This window comes from Astyanax mexicanus, chromosome 18 (assembly GCF_023375975.1).
Source record: "Astyanax mexicanus isolate ESR-SI-001 chromosome 18, AstMex3_surface, whole genome shotgun sequence".
NCBI classification, from domain to species: domain Eukaryota; kingdom Metazoa; phylum Chordata; class Actinopteri; order Characiformes; family Acestrorhamphidae; genus Astyanax; species Astyanax mexicanus.
Window position 1 is genome coordinate 40,755,456 of NC_064425.1, and position 20,545 is coordinate 40,776,000.

Genomic DNA, 20,545 nt, shown 5'->3' on the forward strand with positions numbered 1-20,545 from the left:
AGCTGAGTGAAACGATTCGGGGCTACTGGAAATTTATTCGGGGCTAAAGCCCCGGAAGCCCAGGCCAGACGATGCCCCTGTGTATTATCATACATGAACAAACAGCTCTTACAGAAAATGCCGACTAGAAGTAATTTACGGCATCGATTTGGCGCCCCCTCTAGTGCGGCGCCCCTATGCGGCGCATACACTGCATACCCCCTTTTTGCGCCAGTGGCCACAATTACACAGTACACTACATTACAGTCCTGTAAAATGTTCCTGATTTCAGAGTTCTGGGATCTTTTTAAACTCTTTTTAAACTCATCTTCATCTACTGCATTCTTCTTTCTGACGGCCTCTCTGGATCTGACAACAGTGATCCACTCTGCATTTCTTTTTGGTCATATTTGTCAACTAGCTTCGTCTTGCTGGTCTTTCTACAGTAGTTTGTCATTACTCCACACTGTGAAATACTGAACAACAGCAAAATGCTAATCACAGTGTCTGTTTATTCACTTCTTAATTCAAACAAAGATTAAACAAAGTTTTCTAGACACTAAATCAGAACTTCTACTTTTTTCTTTAACCATTCGCACAACTCAAACACGCGTCTTAAACTAAAACTTACTTAAATTAACACTTATCAAAATCTAAATCCTCCTATGTTCTGACAACGTCAGTCTGAAATCTCAATGAGAATAAAACAATGGAGACCTGGAGTAATTCAGGAACCTAAAACAGCAAATATCCTCAAGAAGTTACAAATAAACAAACTGTAACTATAACTTAAACTCACAGACCAGAAAAATAAAAGCAGATATAAAAACAAAACAAAAAAAATCACATACACTTACTAAACCTTCTTAAACTGTAACTAACTAATCCCACTGTTACTAACAGCTCTACTGTCCCAGAGAGCTGGAGAAGTCACTCCCAAAGTGCTGGTTCAGCTTCTTCAACGGGATGCGGATATGGATGCCCAGCAGGAAGTACTGCTGCATGTCTGGCATCCACATAAAGTTGGTCCAGACCCGACCCTCCCCGTCCATGTACAGCAGCGCGGACTGCTCAGGGTCGCTAGCGCGCATCACGAAGTTGACAGCTGAAGAGACGCACCAGAATGGCCTCTGATCCTCGTCCAGCATAGTCAGGGTCATCATACAGCAGTTCTGCAGAGCACATTTACGTTAGAAAGAAAATTGGAATATTATTTAAGACCAATTGGTACTTTTGGCAGTGTGGGCAGTGTGCCAAATCCTGCTGGAAAACTAAATCAACACCAGCAGATGACATGTCTCTCCAAACCATCACTGATCATCAGTAAATTTTACATTTCATTTGGAAATCAAGGGAGCAGAGTCTGGAGGAAGAGTGGAGAGACACACAGTCCAAACTGCTCGAGGTCTAGTGTGAAGTTTCCACCAATCAGTGATGGTTTGGAGAGACATGTCTGTCATCTGCTGGTGTTGATCCACTGTGTTTTATTATCAAGTATAAAGTCAGTACAGTTTTGTTTTTCCACAGAATCTTACAGCACTTTAGGCTTCCCTCTGCTGATAACATTTATAGAGATGTGGATTTCATTTTCCAGCAGAATTTGGCACACTGCCCACACTGCCAAAAGTTTCAATTAGTTTTATTATATATATATATAAATAATTGAACATTGCTTTACCTTGATGTCGCCCTGCAGTCCCTCTGCCTTCCAGGGAAAACTGATCAGTCCAGAAACAGGAGTATGATCAGTCCTCAGCTTGAAGTACACAAATCCCTTGTGGATTTGATCTATCCAGGACACATATAAGACCATAGATTATAAAGTATTGGGATTTCATTTCATTTCCCAAAACCAAGAGCATTTAAAACAAGTTTATTCTGCTTTTCTTGGATTAAACCTCTCTACTCTACAGGGAAGACTTTCTGCCTCGTTTAGAACAAATCCATATAGCAGGTAAGAGAGGTGGCAAGAACCACGGTCTGGATCAAAGTAGCCAAATTTGGTCTAACAGAAAGAGGAGGTTTTGGTCTGGCCCAACATCATCAGTTTCGCAGCAGTATGGGTACAACAGTTTATGCTGGTGATTCTGTATCTACTGTAACTGTAGATTTACCCTTATTTATTATGGCGTCACATTAATCTCAAAAGTCGAGGGCGCAATAATACCAGGTAAAAAAAATACCAGCGTGTTTTAACATTTTGCGTGTGTAAATGAACTTCTCGTGAGCAGAAATGTGAAACTAGCGAGCAAAAAAAAAAGGGAATTGTGAGCGCGCTGAAGAAAATGTTGCTCTCAAGCTTCTTTTTCCTCCTCTCTGGAGTTTTTTGCGCTCGAGTTTTGAAAAGGGTGGTTTTGACAGTTTGGGGGCGGAGTCAGGGTCGGCCCTCAGCGAACGCTATTGGCTGATATCTCCAGGGTTTGGGACGGACCGCCTACCTCCATGAGCCAGAGGAGGGCAGGGAAAGGAGGACAGCAGGACTGTTAGCTATCTGGCTATGCTAACATCCAAACAACCCACTACGTGACGCCATAATTTATAACAGAAACAAAAGGAATCTGAGGGGAATCTGTTCTATACTCATTCTGCTGTGTGGCAAAACTGCACTCAAAGGGAATCAGATTCTTGTAGGGAGGCAGAATTCGGCACAACACCCAAAAAAAAAAAAAATCAACTTTGAAGGCCGAATTGACAACATTTACAAACCAATTAGTGTGAAGAATAGGGAGACTCCGCCCACATGGGTGATAATGACAAGATGAATCAAAGGTACTTAGTGTGTAACTCAGTAACTAAACTGCAGTGTGAAACCAAAACTAACCAGACTAAATCAACACTTAACAGCGTAACAAACACATAAACCTTGGTACGGACTTTATGGTCTTAAAATGCAAACTTTACTGACTGTGAAAACTGGGAAATTTTAGTAACATTATGTATAAACTTTACTTCAAAATATCTATTTCAGAATCATGCTGATGATCCACTGACTCCAGTAGGCAGAGAATGAAATCTCTGTTTCCTACTCCAGGTCAAAAAGCTGTTCATGAGAGAGCGCTCAAAATCTGATTTGTATTCACAGCAGTGGAGTCAAAGTCCATTGCACTACCCACCTATAGGGGGAGCTCAGGAGCAAAAATCATAACATACTTTATAATATATACACAATATAAAAATTATTATCTAAACCCTTGATACATTTGTAAGTTTATTCCTCACAAAAAGAGCAAAGAGCAGTCTATAATTTTTATTGTAGGTTTATTTTAGCAGAAAGAGACACAAAATATCATCAAACAAAAAACTTAATTGGAAAGCTAAGCTATCTGATATGCTAGTTTAAATTTTTATGTGCAAGTTCTCTGCTGGTGGAATGGGCACTAATGTTTAAGCTAGGTAGCTAGGTAGTGTCGATTTGTGTTGTCTTGTCAGTAAGCTTAGATTGTCTAATACACTAGATATGAACAGAATTAGCATAAAAAAACACATGAAAACATTAAAAACTGTATGTGTAAATGCTCAGTAGAACTTGACAAAACATGACAGCAAAGAGAAGCTAAGCTAAGCTATGCTATAGATCTGATGTTTTTTGAAAATCTAAGAAGTCAGAACAAATGAATTTCCCCTGTGGGGATTAATAAAGTATCTATCTATCAATCATTTTATCTATACTGATATTTATTAACACCCATTTTATGGACTTTGTCGAGGTACCTGTTATTTTATCTAAATAAGAAGTATAATTTTAGCCATCTCTCACAATTTCTCATTAGCAAAACCAGAAATTACATCACAAATATGGCAGCACAACAAAAAAAGTAAAGGGACTAAAACCCTAGAATACCTGTCATACAGTGCACTGATGAGTAGCGCCGCCGCATGATGCGCCTGACTGAATTGTGCAGAATGATCAACACTGTGTATCCACGAAGACCACAGCCGGGGTCCCTTTGACCACTGTACAACTGACTGACTTCTGGTGGTCTGTAGGGACTAAAAAAAAAGTGTGCAAGGGACACAGCAAGGAAGGAGGGGATTATAGTCATTAGGATTAATACAGAATAAAGCGTACCAGCACAGAGATCCAAGGAGGCTCCTCTCCACCAGTCTGTGGAAGTGCAGGTTGGCCATGACAAAGGCAATTGCCCACGTTCCCTACAAACATTAACACATTATTAAAAACATTATGAAATAATGCAAAATATTTTAATTTACTCGAAACATGCAAGACTTGTGCATTTATAGTTACCGGCATTTTCATTTACAGCTTGCTAAGAGACGAGAGGTGGACAAGAACAGCGTTTTTCATGAGAGTTTAAAATGCATGTTTCCCTATTTAAGTGCATTAATTAACTGTAAATTCAACAAAGTGTGTTTATCGCACTATATAGGGTGGAATGAACTAGATTGGGCACAATCTAATTAAACACAAATCCAATTAGCTAAAAAAAAAAAAAAAAGTCTCTCCCAACTCTGGTTCTTGAACCCTTCTGCTCAATTAATCGTATTTTTAGTGCTGTTGTAACATACGTTTATAGTAACAACACTTTGTTAGAGCTTCAATAATACTTTGAATAACAGAAAACCCAAAACAGTTGATGCATGAGGCTCATGTAGAGCAGAGCAAGGCAGAGCGTGGTAGAGGGAGAGAGAATGAGGTAGAGTGTGGTAGAATGAGCAAAAGTGTGGTAGAATTGGGCAAATGTGTGTCAAAAATAGGCAGAGTGAGGTAGAGTGGGTCAGAGAAAGGCAGAGTGACATGGAGGAAGGCAGAGCAAGGAAAAGCGTGGTAGAATAAGCAAGAGTGTGGCAAAAGAGGCAGAGAGATGTAGGGTGGGGTAGAATGAGGCAGAGAGATGTAGAGTGGGGCAGAACGAGCAAGTATATGGCAGAATTGGGCAAATGTGTGGCAAAAAGAGGCAGAGAGATGTGGAGTGGGGCAGAAAAAAAGCAGAGAAAAGAGGCAGAGAGAAAAAAAGTCTCTCCCAACCCTGGTTCTTGAACCCTTCTGCTCAATTAATCGTATTTTTAGTGCTGTTGTAACATACGTTTATAGTAACAACACTTTGTTAGAACTTCAATAATACTTTGAATAACAGAAAACTCAACCAGTTGATGCATGAGGCTCATGTAGAGCAGAGCAAGGCAGAGCGTGGTAGAGGGAGAGAGAATGAGGTAGAGTGTGGTAGAAAAAGTGTGGCAAAAAAAAAGCAGAGGGAGGTAGAGTGGGGCAGAACGAGCAAAAGTGTGGTAGAATTGGGCAAATGTGTGGCACAAACAGGCAGAGTGAGGTAGAGTGGGTCAGAGAAAGACAGAGCAAGATGGAGGGAGGCAGTGCGAGATAAGAGTGAGGCAGAGGGAGGTAGAGAGCGAGGAAAAGTGTGGTAGAATGAGAAAATGTGTGGCAAAAAGAGGCAGAGAGGTAGAGTAGGGCAGAAAAAAGCAGAGGGAGGTAGAGTGTGGAAGAACGAGCAAAAGTGTGGTAGAATTGGGCAAATGTGTGGCAAAAATAGGCAGAGTGAGGTAGAGTGGGTCAGAGAAAGGCAGAGCGAGGTGGAGGGAGGCAGAGAGAGGAAAAGTGTGGTAGAATGTGCAAGAGTGTGGCAAAAAGAGGCAGAGAGAGGTAGAGCGGGGCAGAATGAGGCAGAGAGATGTAGAGTGGGGCAGAACGAGCAAATATGTGGCAGAATTAGTCAAATGTGTGGCAAAAAGAGGCAGAGAGAGGTAGAGTGAGGCTGGGAAATTATGTGGTACTTAAAAAAACATAAAAAAAAAACAGCAGCAATTTAAAACTAACTTGCATAACTGCCTCTGTAAAAAGCTGTTTTTATACCCAGAGTCTCTCAGAAAAAATATCAGAATATAATTGTTAAGCAATTTCAGGATACCAATCACTGTGTGAACACAGTTCTCTGATAAAATCACAAATGTCAGTTAAAACTGCATGTCCTCTCATGGCCAAATCATTCTACCATAAAACAATCTACCATCTTCCACTGAAAATACACTGATTCCACTTATCCTTTAGGAAAGAATAAAAATTCACAACAATTAAATTTCTTTTTTGTTTATAATTTTTTTTTTCTATTTTTTCCATTTTCTCCCCAATTTAGCACAGCCAATTACCCCCCTACCCACCCCATCACTAGTGATGCACCAACACACCAGGAGGGTGAAGACTAACACATGCTTCCTCCGATACATGTGAAGCCAGACACCACTTCTTTTCGAGCTGCTGCTGATGCAGAATTACCGAGCAGCATCACAGCGCGCTCGGAGGAAAGTGCAGCGACTCGGTTCTGATACATCAGCTCACAGTCGCCCTGTGCTGTGGACATCACCCTAGGAGTGATGTGGGGTGAAAACGCCATCTACCCATCCAGAGGGTGCAGGGCCAATTTTGCTCCCTCTGAGCGCCGGCAGCTTGATGGCAAAGCTGCATGAGCGGGGGTTTGAACCTGCGACAGAACATAGTGTTGTGGCACACTTCTGAAAAAACTTACACCAACATTCAAGTCTCTGTAAAATAAACCAAAATAAAGAAATATTGTCAATTCAGCACCAACACTGATACCAGTCCTGGAAAAACAGCATACCCTCCAGATTCCCACCGTGATCCCGTCATCAAATTGCAACAGCTTCACCAGCTTGTCCGTAGCGATGATCCTCCACCTCGTCTGGCCGCACATCGTTTTGCTGATCAGAGAGCGCCACTGTGGCCTGATGATAAAAGCATCAAATATATAACTAACTAACTAACTAACTAACTAACTAACTAAATAATCATCTATTACTGGCTTATAAATGAGTCATATAGGTAGTACTATCTCACTGTTCTCTCTGTGGACATGTTTCCGTGCCTGTTTGGATGTGAAAAATGTTGTGCAAAATACTGTAAATTGCATTATCATCAACTGGTATCACTAGCAGTGCTAGCAATGCTAACTTGATACGGTACCACTTGGAAACAGCCTTACTTGTCTGTAGTAGCGCCCATAAATGGTTGAATCACCCCGTGGAGCTGCAGGGTGGACACTTGTCGGATATGAGGCCAGAGGCCGTGGGACCAGCACACAGTGACGGACGAGTCTGAGAAGAAGGTATGGCTGTGTTTGAAGATGACCTCCTGGCCTCCCTTCACAGCCAGGGTAATCTCCCACGTCACACGCAGACTCCTAGCACACATACAGCAGATTTACAGCTGTATATTAACAGCTGTAAAACAGGCCAATTCTAAAAAACCCAAAACTTTTACATCACAGTCAGAGGTCAAGAAATATGGACACTTTAGGTATAATCCTTATGCTACTTAAGCTTTACAAACAATGGGACAGATTTTTTAAAATGTTTTTAAATGTCCAGATGTTTGTGGACACCCTTACTAAATAATGCATGAAGCTTACAAATTTACATGCTCACACTGCTGACACAGATGTGTAAATGCACATACACAGCTTGCCTAGTCCCGGCAGAGAAGTAATACCAATAAAACATTAGGACTCTCTGGAGCAGATAAACAAAACATGAACCTATTAGCACAATGCCTAATGCGTTCCAGTACTTTTGTCCATATACAACAGCATGCCAAAAGTCATGGGACAGCAGTATGTAAGCTAATCATGAAACAAGAGGAGTCTGACCCGAGGATCTGCTTGACCTGAGCTGGCATGCCCGTGTATGGGTTAATGTGTCTCAGCTCCCTCTTCCAGAGGTTATCGTTAGGGCATCCCATCTCTCGGAGCACCAGCCTCTTCCAGAAGCCCAGAGGGATGTCCTGCGTGCCGGTCGTGTCTTCCGGCCGAAAGCCCAGCCTGGGTCTCCATTTCTTTCTGTCGACCTCGTTAATGTATAACTCATACCAGATACCTCTGCAGGAACAGACAAAATAATTTATACTGGTTTTGAGGGAGACATAGGATAAAAAACGAGAGGATAAATGACAGGTTAATTTGAACTTTTTACTCATATAAATGAAACTTAAAAAAAGGTTTTCACTATCAATTTTCACAAACTGTATCAATTTACCATCTCTCTACAAATGAGCTGTGTTTCAGCCTTTGGACAAATGTTTGGTTTTAATTAGTTTTAGTTGCGGCCAAAGATTTTCCTTTTAGTGCATCCCTCAATTCAATTTGATTATTTTTACTGAAGAATTGTCAAAAATGATCACAATCTTGTCACATTTTATAGGGATTTTGAATAACTGTGAAAAAAGAGAAATTTATACACAAATGTAACTGAAGAAACATTTTTTTAATCCCAAAATTTTGTTTCAGTTTTAAGTATTTTGTCCATTCAGATTTCTTACCTTTATGGATTACATTTTTGCCTTAAGTACTATTATTTTTGCTCAACTTCAACATTGCCATCATGTGCTCTTGTATTTAAATATTAGCTGCAAACTTTTGACAAACAGTATAAGTTAAGGTTTGCTCTTTCATTGCTCAATATGGTGATATATAATCTCAAAATATTTTAGTGACATAACACTATCAAAAAATAATAATATTCTTTAGTATTTCTAGAACAATAACACACTGTACAAAATTATCGTGAAAGGCCTATTATCTGCAATGCAGAAATCATGGAGCCCTACTCTTTATTTAGTAATGAAAACTAGACAATTTTTATTTTAATGCTTTTAATTGATTATTTTTTGCCAGAATAAGTAAAAAAAAAAAAAAATAATAATATTATTATGTTCTTACCAATTCATATATTTCAACTCTATATTCTAATTCTATTCAATATTTCTGCATTTGAATACACAAAGCTTAACACAAAGCTGAATTTCATCAATTTAACACAATTATAACGTGTCTAACCTGAAAACACACATACTTATCATTTGCCAGCTTGTAAAACAGCTTGCTAACGAAGCCGACACAGAACAGAGAATCCGCGTCCAAATAGGAAAGAATCTTCAGAATGAGCTCAGGTGGCAGTCTGCAGAGGGATCATAAACATAGTAAGCCCTCTTTTTATAGCAAATAAGAAGAACATAGTTGTTAACAGTGCAGGATAAAAAAAATAAATAAAAAAAACTCAACCAACAGCAAACAAAGAAAAGCAGATGCAGGTGTTTAAAAACTCCTGCTGGAGTTTTTAAACACCGTGTTTAATCACTCACTGTCCTCCACTCCATTACACACTCCTACCTACAGCTGCTCCACCTTGTAGATAAAGTAAAGTCAGAGAGAGAAGCTGCTGCACAATTTACAGTGTTGGTCATCCTCTAGTCTTTCATCAGTGGCTCAGAAAGCAGTGACACTGAGGCGTTTAAAAACTCCAGCAGCACTGCTTTGTCTGATCCACAACACACTAACTAACATACCACCGTCACGCCAGTGTCACTACAGTGCTGAGAATGACTCACCACCCAAATAATAGCTGCTCTGCAGTGGGCCAATGAAGACCAGGGTGAAAAAGGGATCATAATGAAGTATGCAAAGAAACAGATACAGAACTACAAAAGTGTCCAATATGATCAGTAGAGCTGAAAAAACAATAGATAATGAGTATAGAAACATGGAGGTGGTCATATGATCAGTGAATATGATTGATGCGGTCACTAGGGGAGGATCTGAAACACTGGCACTCTATATGAAATGTATATGATGCAGAAAGAAGTCACTTGCCTGTCAAAATAATTTTCAGAACTGTGGGAGGCAGAGGATGTGGAGGTGCCGGGCGATGTGGCGGTAGGGGGCAGTGGTAGCTGGGGTGGGCGTGTCAGGAATGGTGGGCGTGGCAGAAGGGGTGGGTTTGGCAGAACGGGTGGGCGTGGCAGAACTGGTTGGGTGCTCTCACTGCTCTCAGCTCTGAAAAAAGATGTGGGATAAATGAGAACATATATTTATACACATACATACATACAGACTGCTCTTTTACTTTTTTTACTTTACTTTCACTTCAGATACGCTGTAGCAGCAACAGCAAACGCGCTTTTCAGCGCGCTTTTTCGGACAAGGTTGGGCGATTCTCACTTGAGCGGGGCGTGGCAAACCCCCTCTTTCACACTTTCTCTGTTTGCGGACCTCGGGGGCGTTACTCACGGCTTTAAAAGACAGTCTGGTGGCGCGGATTTCCTATATCGCCCGCAGCTGTGCGCAATCTAGAATCCTATTTCGTCACTCACACTCGCCGAGGCGTCAGCCGAAGGTGTCAGCTGTTGTGTAAAGACCCTCTCTCGTGAAGACCAACGCGGGTAAAGACCTGCGAGTCTACCTGCGCGAGTCCACCGAGCAAGGACACTGACAAGGCAGCCCGTCCTACTGCCTCCTAAAATGTGCTCCCAACACATCTCAGTTATTTCCGGCACGCACAGAAGGCGTAAAAACACAAACAGGCGCCAGGATCATACTAACCTGCGTCCACTAAAACAACCCCCGCCCACTACTACCTCATTCTCTGTTGGGCTATGGAACTGCCAGTCGGCTGTTAATAAAGCAGACTTTATCGCCTCTTATGCGAATCATCAGTCATTACAACTGCTGGCACTGACTGAAACTTGGATCAAACCTGAAAATACTGCTACTCCGGCGGCTCTTTCCAATTATTATTCCTTCTCCCACACTTCTCGTCTCTCTGGACGAGGAGGTGGAACGGGCCTATTAATCGCTAATGGCTTAAAACATACTCCACTATTACCGGCAAACACATTCAATACATTTGAGTATCATGCCACACTGCTTAATACTCCAGCAAAACTTGCCATTATTGTTCTCTACCGTCCTCCTGGACAAATGGGCGAATTCACGCATGAACTTGACATGCTACTGTCTTCTATCCCTGAGCAAGATTGTCCCATGCTCATTCTAGGGGATATGAACATCCACCATGACAGTACCAGCTTCACAGACTTCCTATCCCTCATGCAGTCTTTCGAACTGGAGCAGGTCCCCAGCCCTCCAACACATAAAGCTGGCAAACATCTAGACCTGATCTTCACTCGTAACTGTGACACCGACTCTCTAACTGTCACTCCTTTGCACGTCTCAGATCACTACTTTATGAAACTCAATGTTCATATTTCAAATAAACCCACAGCTACTCCTACTATGGTCTCGTTCCGCCGAAATCCTGAGATCTCTCAGCAGACCAGTACTCCTCGCTGGTGACTGACAATATGCCTCCACCAGGCTCATTTTCATCACTCAATGTAAATGATGCCACTGACACTCTCTGCTCCACACTAAGCTCCTGTTTGGACAACCTCTGTCCTCTTACATCGAGCCATTAGCTCAAACAAACCGCAGCCATGGCTTTAAATGACACACTCAGGGAACTACGCTCCAAACTCCGAGCTGCCGAAAGAAAATGGCAAAAAAACAAAAAACAAACAGACCTAAAAAATTACCAACTGCTCCTGGCTTCTTTTTCAGCCAACCTCACTACTGCTAAAGCTGAATTTTATCACAATAAATTCTGCTCTCTCACAGACTCCCGGAAACTATTTGCTACATTTAAATCACTACTCAACCCTCCGCCTCCTCCTCCGGCTACATGCCTTACGGCTGAAACACTTGCCTCATTCTTTACTGGCAAAGTGGCGGCCATCAGCAACCAGTTTACTGATGCACAATGTAGCAGTCCTACTACATCCTCTACTGCCCGGTGTCCCTCCACCGAAGGCGTTGCTTTCTCCTCGTTCACTCCTCTCACTGAGAACGAGACACTGGCTCTCCTAACACGTAGCCGTCCTACTACGTGTCCGCTTGACCCAATTCCTTCAAACCTACTGCAAACTATCGCACCTGCAATCATTCCGGCTATCACTCACACGATCAATGCCTCTTTAACTTCTGGTGTATTCCCGACTGCTTTCAAACAAGCACATGTGACACCACTGCTTAAAAAGCCTTCTCTCAACCCCGCCCAGGTTGACAACTACAGACCGGTCTCAATGCTACCCTTTCTCTCTAAAACACTAGAAAGAGCAGTTCTAAATCAGGTCTCTGGCTTCCTCTCCCAGAATGACCTTCTGGACCAGAACCAATCTGGGTTCAAAAAAGGACACTCGTCCGAGACGGCTCTGTTGTCTGTGACTGAAGCGTTGAAAAGTGCCAGAGCTGCAGGTCAGTCCTCAGTGCTCATTCTGCTGGACCTCTCGGCCGCATTTGACACAGTCAACCATGACTTCCTCCTAACTATACTCTCAAACATGGGGATCGCAGACAATGTACCTCACTGGGCGCTCGTTCAAGGTGTCGTGGCAAGGACAGCTGTCCTCAGCCCGCTCCTTATCCACTGGGGTTCCCCAAGGTTCGGTACTGGGACCCATTCTCTTCTCCATATACACCACCTCTCTTGGTCAGGTTGTCCGCTCACACGGATTTTCCTACCATTGCTTTGCTGATGACACCCAGCTATACCTGTCGTTCTCACCTGAAGATCACTCAATCTCTGCACGGATATCGCAGTGTCTCTCTGACATATCCTCATGGATGAAGGAGCATCACCTTCAATTAAATCTCTCAAAGACTGAACTTCTGGTTATACCAGCAAAACCTTCTTTTCAACACAACTTCTCTATAAGTATCGACTCTCTCTCTCTCACCGACAAAGGTTGCTAGGAACCTGGGTGTTCTGGTTGATGACCAACTCTCCTTCACGCACCATGTGGCCTCAGTTGCTCGGTCCTGCCGCTTTGCGCTCTATAACATCCGAAAAATTAGACCGTTCTTGACGCAACAGGCCACCCAACTCCTGGTGCAAGCGGTCGTCATTTCACGCCTCGACTACTGCAATGCCCTGCTAACTGGCCTGGTAAAACCACTCCAGATGATCCAGAACGCAGCAGCACGTCTGGTCTTCAACCAGCCAAAACGGGCACATGTCACCCCGCTGCTCAATGAGCTCCATTGGCTACCAGTTGATGCTCGCATCAAATTCAAAGCTCTTACAATCGCCTACAAGGTGATGACAGAACAGGCTCCTTCCTACCTGCACTCACTCCTGAAGGCTTACGCTACCTCCCGTCCGCTGCGCTCCTCCAATGAACGTCGCCTCGCTTTGCCAAACATTCACACAAAGCAAACCAGACTGTTCTCATACAGAGTTCCCCAATGGTGGAACAAACTACCTTCCACTACCAGATCAGGAGAATCTCTCGCTATCTTTAAGAAACTCCTGAAGACAGAGCTCTTCAAAGAGCACTTACTCTCTTAACACCTCTAACACACTAACTACTTCTAACCTCATTTCCTTCTTCCCCTCCTTCACTCCTCTATCCTATTATTCCCCTTTGACCTCCTTTTATCCCTATCCAAAGATGTTTTACCTTTAAACTTATTTTACATTGTACTTGACTATTGTAAGTCGCTTTGGACAAAAGCGTCTGCCAAATGTAATGTAATGTAATGTAATGTAAAACATACATACATACATACAATCCCATTCAAAGTAGTAATTAATTCTAAAGTTGTAATTAGAGTATATCATGGGAATGCATCTTCAAGACAGAACAAGAACAGTCACCATGAACAATTCAATATGTCTGCAGCTCTAGCTCAACCACATTTCCATCAAATGCCAATTTTTGCTAAACATACCTTTCCAGGCAAACCTGTAAAACAGGAAGAATGAGGCCCTGATGTGAACCAAACACTGTAAAATGAGTACAAATAATGGATGTGACCCAGATCTGGCCCACACACTTTAAAATTAGTATTTTTTTGTCCAGATATGGTTTATGTACGGCACAAAGTTATGGCAGAGTTACCTACCTCAGTTCCTGGCCCAGAGCTGTAACATATTTTGAAGTTTAAAATTAAATAACCCATCACTGCCACCTGTATAAACGTGCTTATATGTGTTCATGCTGAAACGCAAAACGTAGGAAATAATATCAGAAGAAAAAATAATAATAATCTGCATGTATACTCATCACTGCTGTCACGCAAAATGCTCACTTTGTTCATTTTTCTCTTTTTGAGTTAATCTGGTCATCTGGTAGATGTTTTACAATATTATGTCAAAATTTTAAAATGAAGGACCAATAAAAATGCTCCAAATTGACTCTTAGACAATGACTTTTATGCATGACATGATAGCAACAATATGAAGTCTTTAAACAATGTAAACATTTGCAGAACAGGTTACAATTAACTTAATAATAATTTGGGATTCAAGGTGGCAGCATCAAGACAATGACCCCAAACATACAGCCAGAGCTACAGTGAAATGGTGTAAATCAAAGAATATTGATGTGTCAGAATGGCCCAGTTAAGGTCTGGACATAAATCTCAATTTATTTTTTTTTTTATTTTTTTACCATTTTAGTTTCATCCCACAATTATGTATTACGTTGTGTTTGACTATCACTTAAATTCTCAATAAAATACATTTAAGTTTGTGGTTTTAAGGTGACAACATGTAAAAAAAAGAGTACTAATCATTTTGCAAGCCACTGTACTAGAGATTTACTTTACTTCAATCCTGTGTACATGGAGTGTATTATTAGTATCATGACATGCTGGATCATTAATGTCAGTCTCAATAAAGGGTAGGCCATTCATCATTTGCAATCATCATTGGTAATAATACTGCAAAATAAAATGGAATTTTGTTGAAGTCACAAATACCCTGTAATATTGTAATATTAATTTTGTGGCATATCTCCTTTCCCTACTGCAGAAAGAAACCAGTTATAATCTGTTATAAACCGGATCATGATAAATTAGTATCAGATATCAGACAAACTGGGAGCGGAAATGAACAGGTAATGACGTGTGGAGCTTTATTACCTGTGTGACAGGTGTGCAGCTCCGGCCTTCCTGCCTGCACCAGCTCCTGCCGGTCTGCTCTGCTTCTTCTCCCGGTCCCCACCCAACCCGGGCCGGGCCAGCTCGAGCCCCTGCAGCAGACTCCTAAAAAACTGCGCGCGCCCTGCAGCCATGCTTACCACTGTACCTGAGCACGAGCCTTCTAATTAGCAAAGCAGCGGCTAATTACAGCGCGAGAGCCTTAACCTAATTAACTGATCCAAACTCAACCTGCTCGCACAGCTCGCCTCGCGCCCTGGAGGGACGTCATGTATCCGGTGGAGGGAATTGTGGGATTTAGTGTGTTCTCATAAAAAGAGTGCTGTATATACTCATAAATTAAATTAATTTGGAATCAAGCTTTTCTTAAAAGCATACAAATAAAAAATACCAAAATTGTTTTACTTTATTTAGGTTTATTTATTTATAATTATTTGTTCATTTACAAAACCCTTTGCTTAATATTAAATGTGTATTTTTAGTTAATGATTCCTCACATTCATTTATTTTTTTGTAGTTAATCAATTATGTCTCATTTTATTTATCAATTATTATTATTATTATTATTATTATTATTATTATTATTATTATTATTATTATTATTGTCCGTTTTGCATTTTATTGTATTTTTATTTTATTTATCTGGCAGGGGGCTCACCTGCAGCGATCAATAAACTGAACACAAATTACACCACTGTTCGTCCTTTTTTTTTTTTAATTAATGTTTTTTTTTTTTCTTTCTGGAGGCAGGACTCCAATTAAATGTCCAATTAAATTTACAACAAATTGTACTACTGATCATATTTTTGAGCATTTTATTCGTTTATTTATTTATTTATTTATTGTTTTGTTTTCTTTATATTTCTGGAAGCGGAACTTTTATTGTGAAAATATTATATAAACGAATAAACACAGAAATTATTGCTTAAAGTAGGAAATAATTAATTTAATATAAGAAATTATATACTTAACTGAACATTTTGTTTAATTGTTCAATAGTTAAAAGAAAAGTTAAAAGAATATTTAAAAGAAAAGAAACATGTGTATTGTCCCTATCTAGCAAGCCCCGCCCTCAGATAATTTAAAATAAAAACAATATGTGTAACCCTGGGTTACAACAAAGTATTAGCCAATCAAAATGCACGAGGGGCGGGGCCAAAAAAATCACATGCAAATGAGCTGTGACGTACGTGTTTTTGAACTCTTAGTCGTCGGTGTCGCGGGTTAGTTTAGTTTAGTTTATTCCAGCGTTTATTTTTACAATTTTTCCTTATTTTAGCCCGAAAAAATCCAAAACTAGTATTTATTATATACATAATTTTATTTATTAGATAACGTTTTTGAAGCGTTACTTTCCCTTATTCCCAACCAGCTTCCACTTGGACAGCAATGGCAGGTAAGTTAATGGAGGTTGACTAAGCTAGCTAGTTAGCTAACTATACCAAAACACACACAAACATAAATAAAGAATAAATATTACTATCCAATTCTGAACCGGCATAGAGGAAGACTGCTTAACGTTATCGTTACCTTTATTTTGTCTTTTTGTTTTTGGATAGTGCAAAATTAAACCCGAACTAATTAACTAGCTAACCTAGCTAACTCCACACTGATATATAGGTTAGCTAGTATATAGCTAGCTAACTATATGTATAAACAGCAGAACTAACCAGAAATTAAATTAAACATTAATAAACCTGACTGATAATAAACATAAATAACACTTTATTAATAGTCAGTTGGAATTGATTGATTACAATAATAGAGTCGATTAGTAGTAACATAAAATGAGGTGTGCTAATCAGATTTAATTTATTAGTGGTAAGTGTTTTTTTTAGACATAAATAAAACTATAGCATAGATATAGTGCAGTGATATGTGCTTTTGTTTTTACTCCACAGGCAGACGAGCTGCTTTCAAGCTGGCTACACATGTTCCTCATCTGCCTCAGCCAGGTAACATTTGCTGTGATGTGCTCAGATGTGCACAGATGTGGGGTTACATAGCTTACACTCTCTCATAAATCCATGTATCTACCTGTATATCTATACATTTGAATTCTAAAATGTTATTTTGGTGCTTATGGTAGCACCGTAAAGTGTAGATAGCTGCTATGCACAAACTCTTGCAGTACAAACAGTACTGTGGTGTTTGTACTCCACAGATGGACAGGCTCTTGAACAGGGCTTCACTCCCCGTCCACCTCAGTCAGGTAACTGAGGTTACAGCACTTGTAATGGCCCCGCCATAATTTGATAAAAGCAAAACACAGAAAAGGCCAATTATTTATAGTCTAAATGAGTAATATGTGTTTGAACTCAACAGGACGAAGGTTTGCTTTAAGGCCAGCTGAACCTTTTAGCACTAACCTCGTCCCTCATCCACCTCAGCCAGGTAACATTTCACTGCACTGAATTAATTCAGCCAGTTCCTTAACCTGTAGGAAAGTTGATCAGGTTAGATGTGGAATTATGTAAACTCTCAGAAGGTCTAAATCTTCTGAACTGTATCAAATGTCCCAATGTCAAAGCAGCAATATTACTAAATAATTATTTATAAATAATAATGTTTTATGAGCTCTGTATGTCCTTATTTCTCTGCTTTGTCTCTGTCTGCATTTAATTGAGCTTAAAGAAATAAAGTCGCTTACATGCTTTTAATTGTAACTGTAATTTTTTTTCATGCAGAAGCAAAGGGGTGGATAAAGTTTCCACCAATTAAGATGAACTCCTTCACAGGAAACACCTTTGAGGTCAGGAGGCTGAAGGAGGAGGAGCCAAAGTGGCTGGTCAGTACACATAAAAAAAAAAAATTAAAAAAAAAAAAAAAAAAAAAAATATATATATATATATATATATATATATATATTCATATTTATAAAAAAATTATAACTAAGTAAAAAATGATTACCACTTTAAATAACTTATAATACTAGTTTTTGATTATACTATTTGCAACTGCTACAGCTGCTGTTTTCTTACAATTATACTACTGTTATAAATATTATAGATATACAACTACTACTGTTTACACATTGAATGTTCTAATACTATTAGTACTGTTGTTGTTGTTGTTGTTAGAAATGAACTATTACTACAAATTCTAATTGTGTTAATTTACAACATTGTTGTACAAAGCATGTAAGCCTGTTTTTCCTCTGTCCCCTTTCTAGGATCGTACTGAAGGTCAGGCAGCAAACAGTAGGCTGTACAGTGTATGTCCTCAGGCCAGTTACCAGACCTTCCTGCAGCCAACATGGTCCGGAGAGCCTGCACGTTATAAATATGTGCAGAGGAACCAGGTCCCAGAGCCTCACCTGGAAAACCCATGTGGTGAGCAAAAACCAGTCTGATGATGACAAATGAAAAGCTATTGAAATACTGTGTCAAAGCACACTAAATGTACTTTGTCTGATGAACTACATCTAGAGAACATTAGATTTCTGGACAAACAACGAAGTTAAAGCAGAACATTGTCTGATTACCACCAGCAATAATATTAAATAATTATATATAAATATATCATTATTATTATTTATTTTTATTATTTTAAATTATTATTTAATTAGCTCTGTATGTTCTGATTTCTCTGCTTTGTCTCTGTCTGCATTTATTGAAGCTTAAAGCAGTAAAGTCTTTCACATTCTTCTAATTCTAACTTTTTATTTTTCATGCAGAAACAAAGGGGCGGACCAGGTTTCCTCCTATCAAAATAAATCCTTTCAAAGGACCAACTGAAAACCCATTTGAGGTCAGGAGGCTGAAAGAGGAGCAGCCAAAGTGGCTGGTCAGTACACACACTGCTGACTGAAATCATGCTAGACTATATTTTGTCTTTTTATATCTATTTGCCTTTTTTACTGTTGTATAACTTATTATACTATTTTTACTACTAATACTACTGCTGCTTTTGTTACAAATGTTTACAACATTATAGATATAGCACTACTGCTATTTACACATAGTTTTCTAATCATATTAGTACTGTTGTTGCTGTTACACAAATACATTTCTACTAATTCTGAATGTGTATATGTACAACATTGTTCTTTGCCTGCAGTGCCTGTAAACCTTTATTTCCCCTGTTCTCTTAGGAACGTACTGAAGCATGGGCAGCTCACAATAAGCAGTACAGTGGGCGTCTTCGCCCAGAGGCTCGCCTGGAAAACCCATTTGCACAAGGTGAGCAAAATTCTTATGTTAACAAATGAGAAGCTACTAGTGTAGGCCAATGCATTGTTGGTTTCTGTACATTAGCTTCACTGGAGCTACAGGGATAATGTAGCTAAGAAGTAATGGAAATCTATGGCCACCAGTTTAGCACTGTGCAAAAAAAATTAGAGAATTACTTCAGAGTGTGTTGATTTGTTAAGTACACGAAACATACCTTGGTTGATGAACTACATCTGGAAAGATAAATAGTTCCATCAGTCTTTCATATGTTTTTCTGTCTCCTCTCCAGGCATTAGACACAAAGAGGCACTCACCAACCTCAGCAGAAACAAGACAGAGTTGTTTCAGACTAAAGTAAGTGAAAATACACCTTGCAGGATCAGACAAAGCAGTGCTGCTGGAGTTTTTAAACACTGTGTCTTTACACATTCACTGTCCACATTATTAGACACTCCTATCTAGCTGCTCCACCTTTTATATGTTGATTGAGCAACTTCAAAACTTGTCAGACATTGTGGATGGAAGAATGTTAAATGCCCACAATTTAAAATGGAATGTCCCATCTATCTGCTTCCACTATCAGACCTCACTCCAACTCCTATAGTAATTCACATGCTGGCTCACTCACAAGATAACACCTCACAGCTTATTCAGGTGTGGGCGTTCTCATGATATCTCAGAGATAAGGCTTCATGATCAGTTTATATACATACTGCTGTACCATGACTTTTATTATATCAGCATATCAGTGTAAATACACTGGTAACACTAACCCAATGGTGAGTCTGAACTAAGCTTACCTATTATACTTCTATAAGTTGAATATGTGTAACTTTTATTTGCAGACTGGCACCGTAATGCCCCCAGTTATGCCACCGGTGAGACCACCAGTGAGATTGGTGCCACTGCAAAAAGTGACCCGAGGAAACGTCCATTCTCCCTCTCGTTAATTCAGCATTCCTCCGCCTGCCTCTCCTCTTCCTCTCCCCTACACCCCCCCAAGTCCTCACCTTATATTACAAGAAGCAATGCAAAAAAAAAACAGAAAACAAACAAAAAAACTTTAATTCATAATAGCTAAATAACAAACAATTAATGTATTATATATATATATATATATATAATTTAGTTAATTAAATACATCATTAAGTCCAGTTAATTCATTAAATTAATCATTAGTTTAGTTCATTATATAAATCATTAAGTTTATTTAAATCATTAAATACATACCTTAATGCTTTACATAAATCATTAATATTCATTCAACTTAATAACTAAAAATTCATCTATTATTTATTACGTTATTGAATTAAAATCATTTAATTCAATAACTTAGTAAACCTAATTTAATTCAGTAATTAAATAATTTAATTAATTAATAAATCATTTGATTAATCAAATAAATTGTTTCATTAATCTAATAAATCATTCAATTCAGTAAATAACAATGCAATGTATTAAATAAATCATGAATTAATTAGACAATTAATTATTTAATTAATTATTAGTTTAATAATTAGATAGAAAATATTTCATTCAAAAATAAAACTTACATTATTTAATTAATCATTTTAATGGGATTTTATTTGTTAAATTGTTTCATTCAATAATTCAATAAAAAGAATTTCATTG

General features: G+C 39.3%; 2 protein-coding genes across 3 annotated transcripts; one reads left to right on the forward strand and one right to left on the reverse strand.

The window, feature by feature from the left end:
* Positions 1 to 471: 471 nt before the first annotated feature.
* zgc:161973 (F-box protein) lies at positions 472 to 15,020 on the reverse strand. The gene is made up of 10 exons (XM_022671455.2): positions 14,724 to 15,020; positions 9,615 to 9,797; positions 8,818 to 8,922; positions 7,617 to 7,844; positions 6,954 to 7,151; positions 6,573 to 6,696; positions 4,049 to 4,131; positions 3,821 to 3,969; positions 1,658 to 1,767; positions 472 to 1,151 (listed from the first exon to the last, which is right to left on the reverse strand). Exons 1-10 carry the CDS (start codon positions 14,873 to 14,875, stop codon positions 885 to 887), a joined length of 1,599 nt encoding a protein of 532 aa, XP_022527176.2. The 5' UTR covers positions 14,876 to 15,020; the 3' UTR covers positions 472 to 884.
* Positions 15,021 to 15,704: 684 nt separating this feature from the next.
* On the forward strand, positions 15,705 to 19,962 carry LOC111192756 (uncharacterized). 2 transcript variants are annotated; one of them, XM_049467159.1, is made up of 10 exons: positions 15,705 to 16,137; positions 16,643 to 16,696; positions 16,906 to 16,953; positions 17,067 to 17,135; positions 17,429 to 17,529; positions 17,914 to 18,073; positions 18,418 to 18,527; positions 18,835 to 18,922; positions 19,203 to 19,267; positions 19,759 to 19,962. In XM_049467159.1, the coding sequence occupies exons 1-10, from the start codon at positions 16,131 to 16,133 to the stop codon at positions 19,861 to 19,863; spliced, it is 807 nt and encodes a 268-aa protein (XP_049323116.1). In that variant the 5' UTR covers positions 15,705 to 16,130; the 3' UTR covers positions 19,864 to 19,962. The 2 variants fall into 2 exon arrangements, with proteins under 2 accessions (XP_049323116.1, XP_049323118.1); XM_049467161.1 differs by lacking the exons at positions 16,906 to 16,953; positions 17,067 to 17,135 and having other exon boundaries at positions 15,706 to 16,137.
* The last annotated feature ends 583 nt before the right edge of the window (positions 19,963 to 20,545 follow it).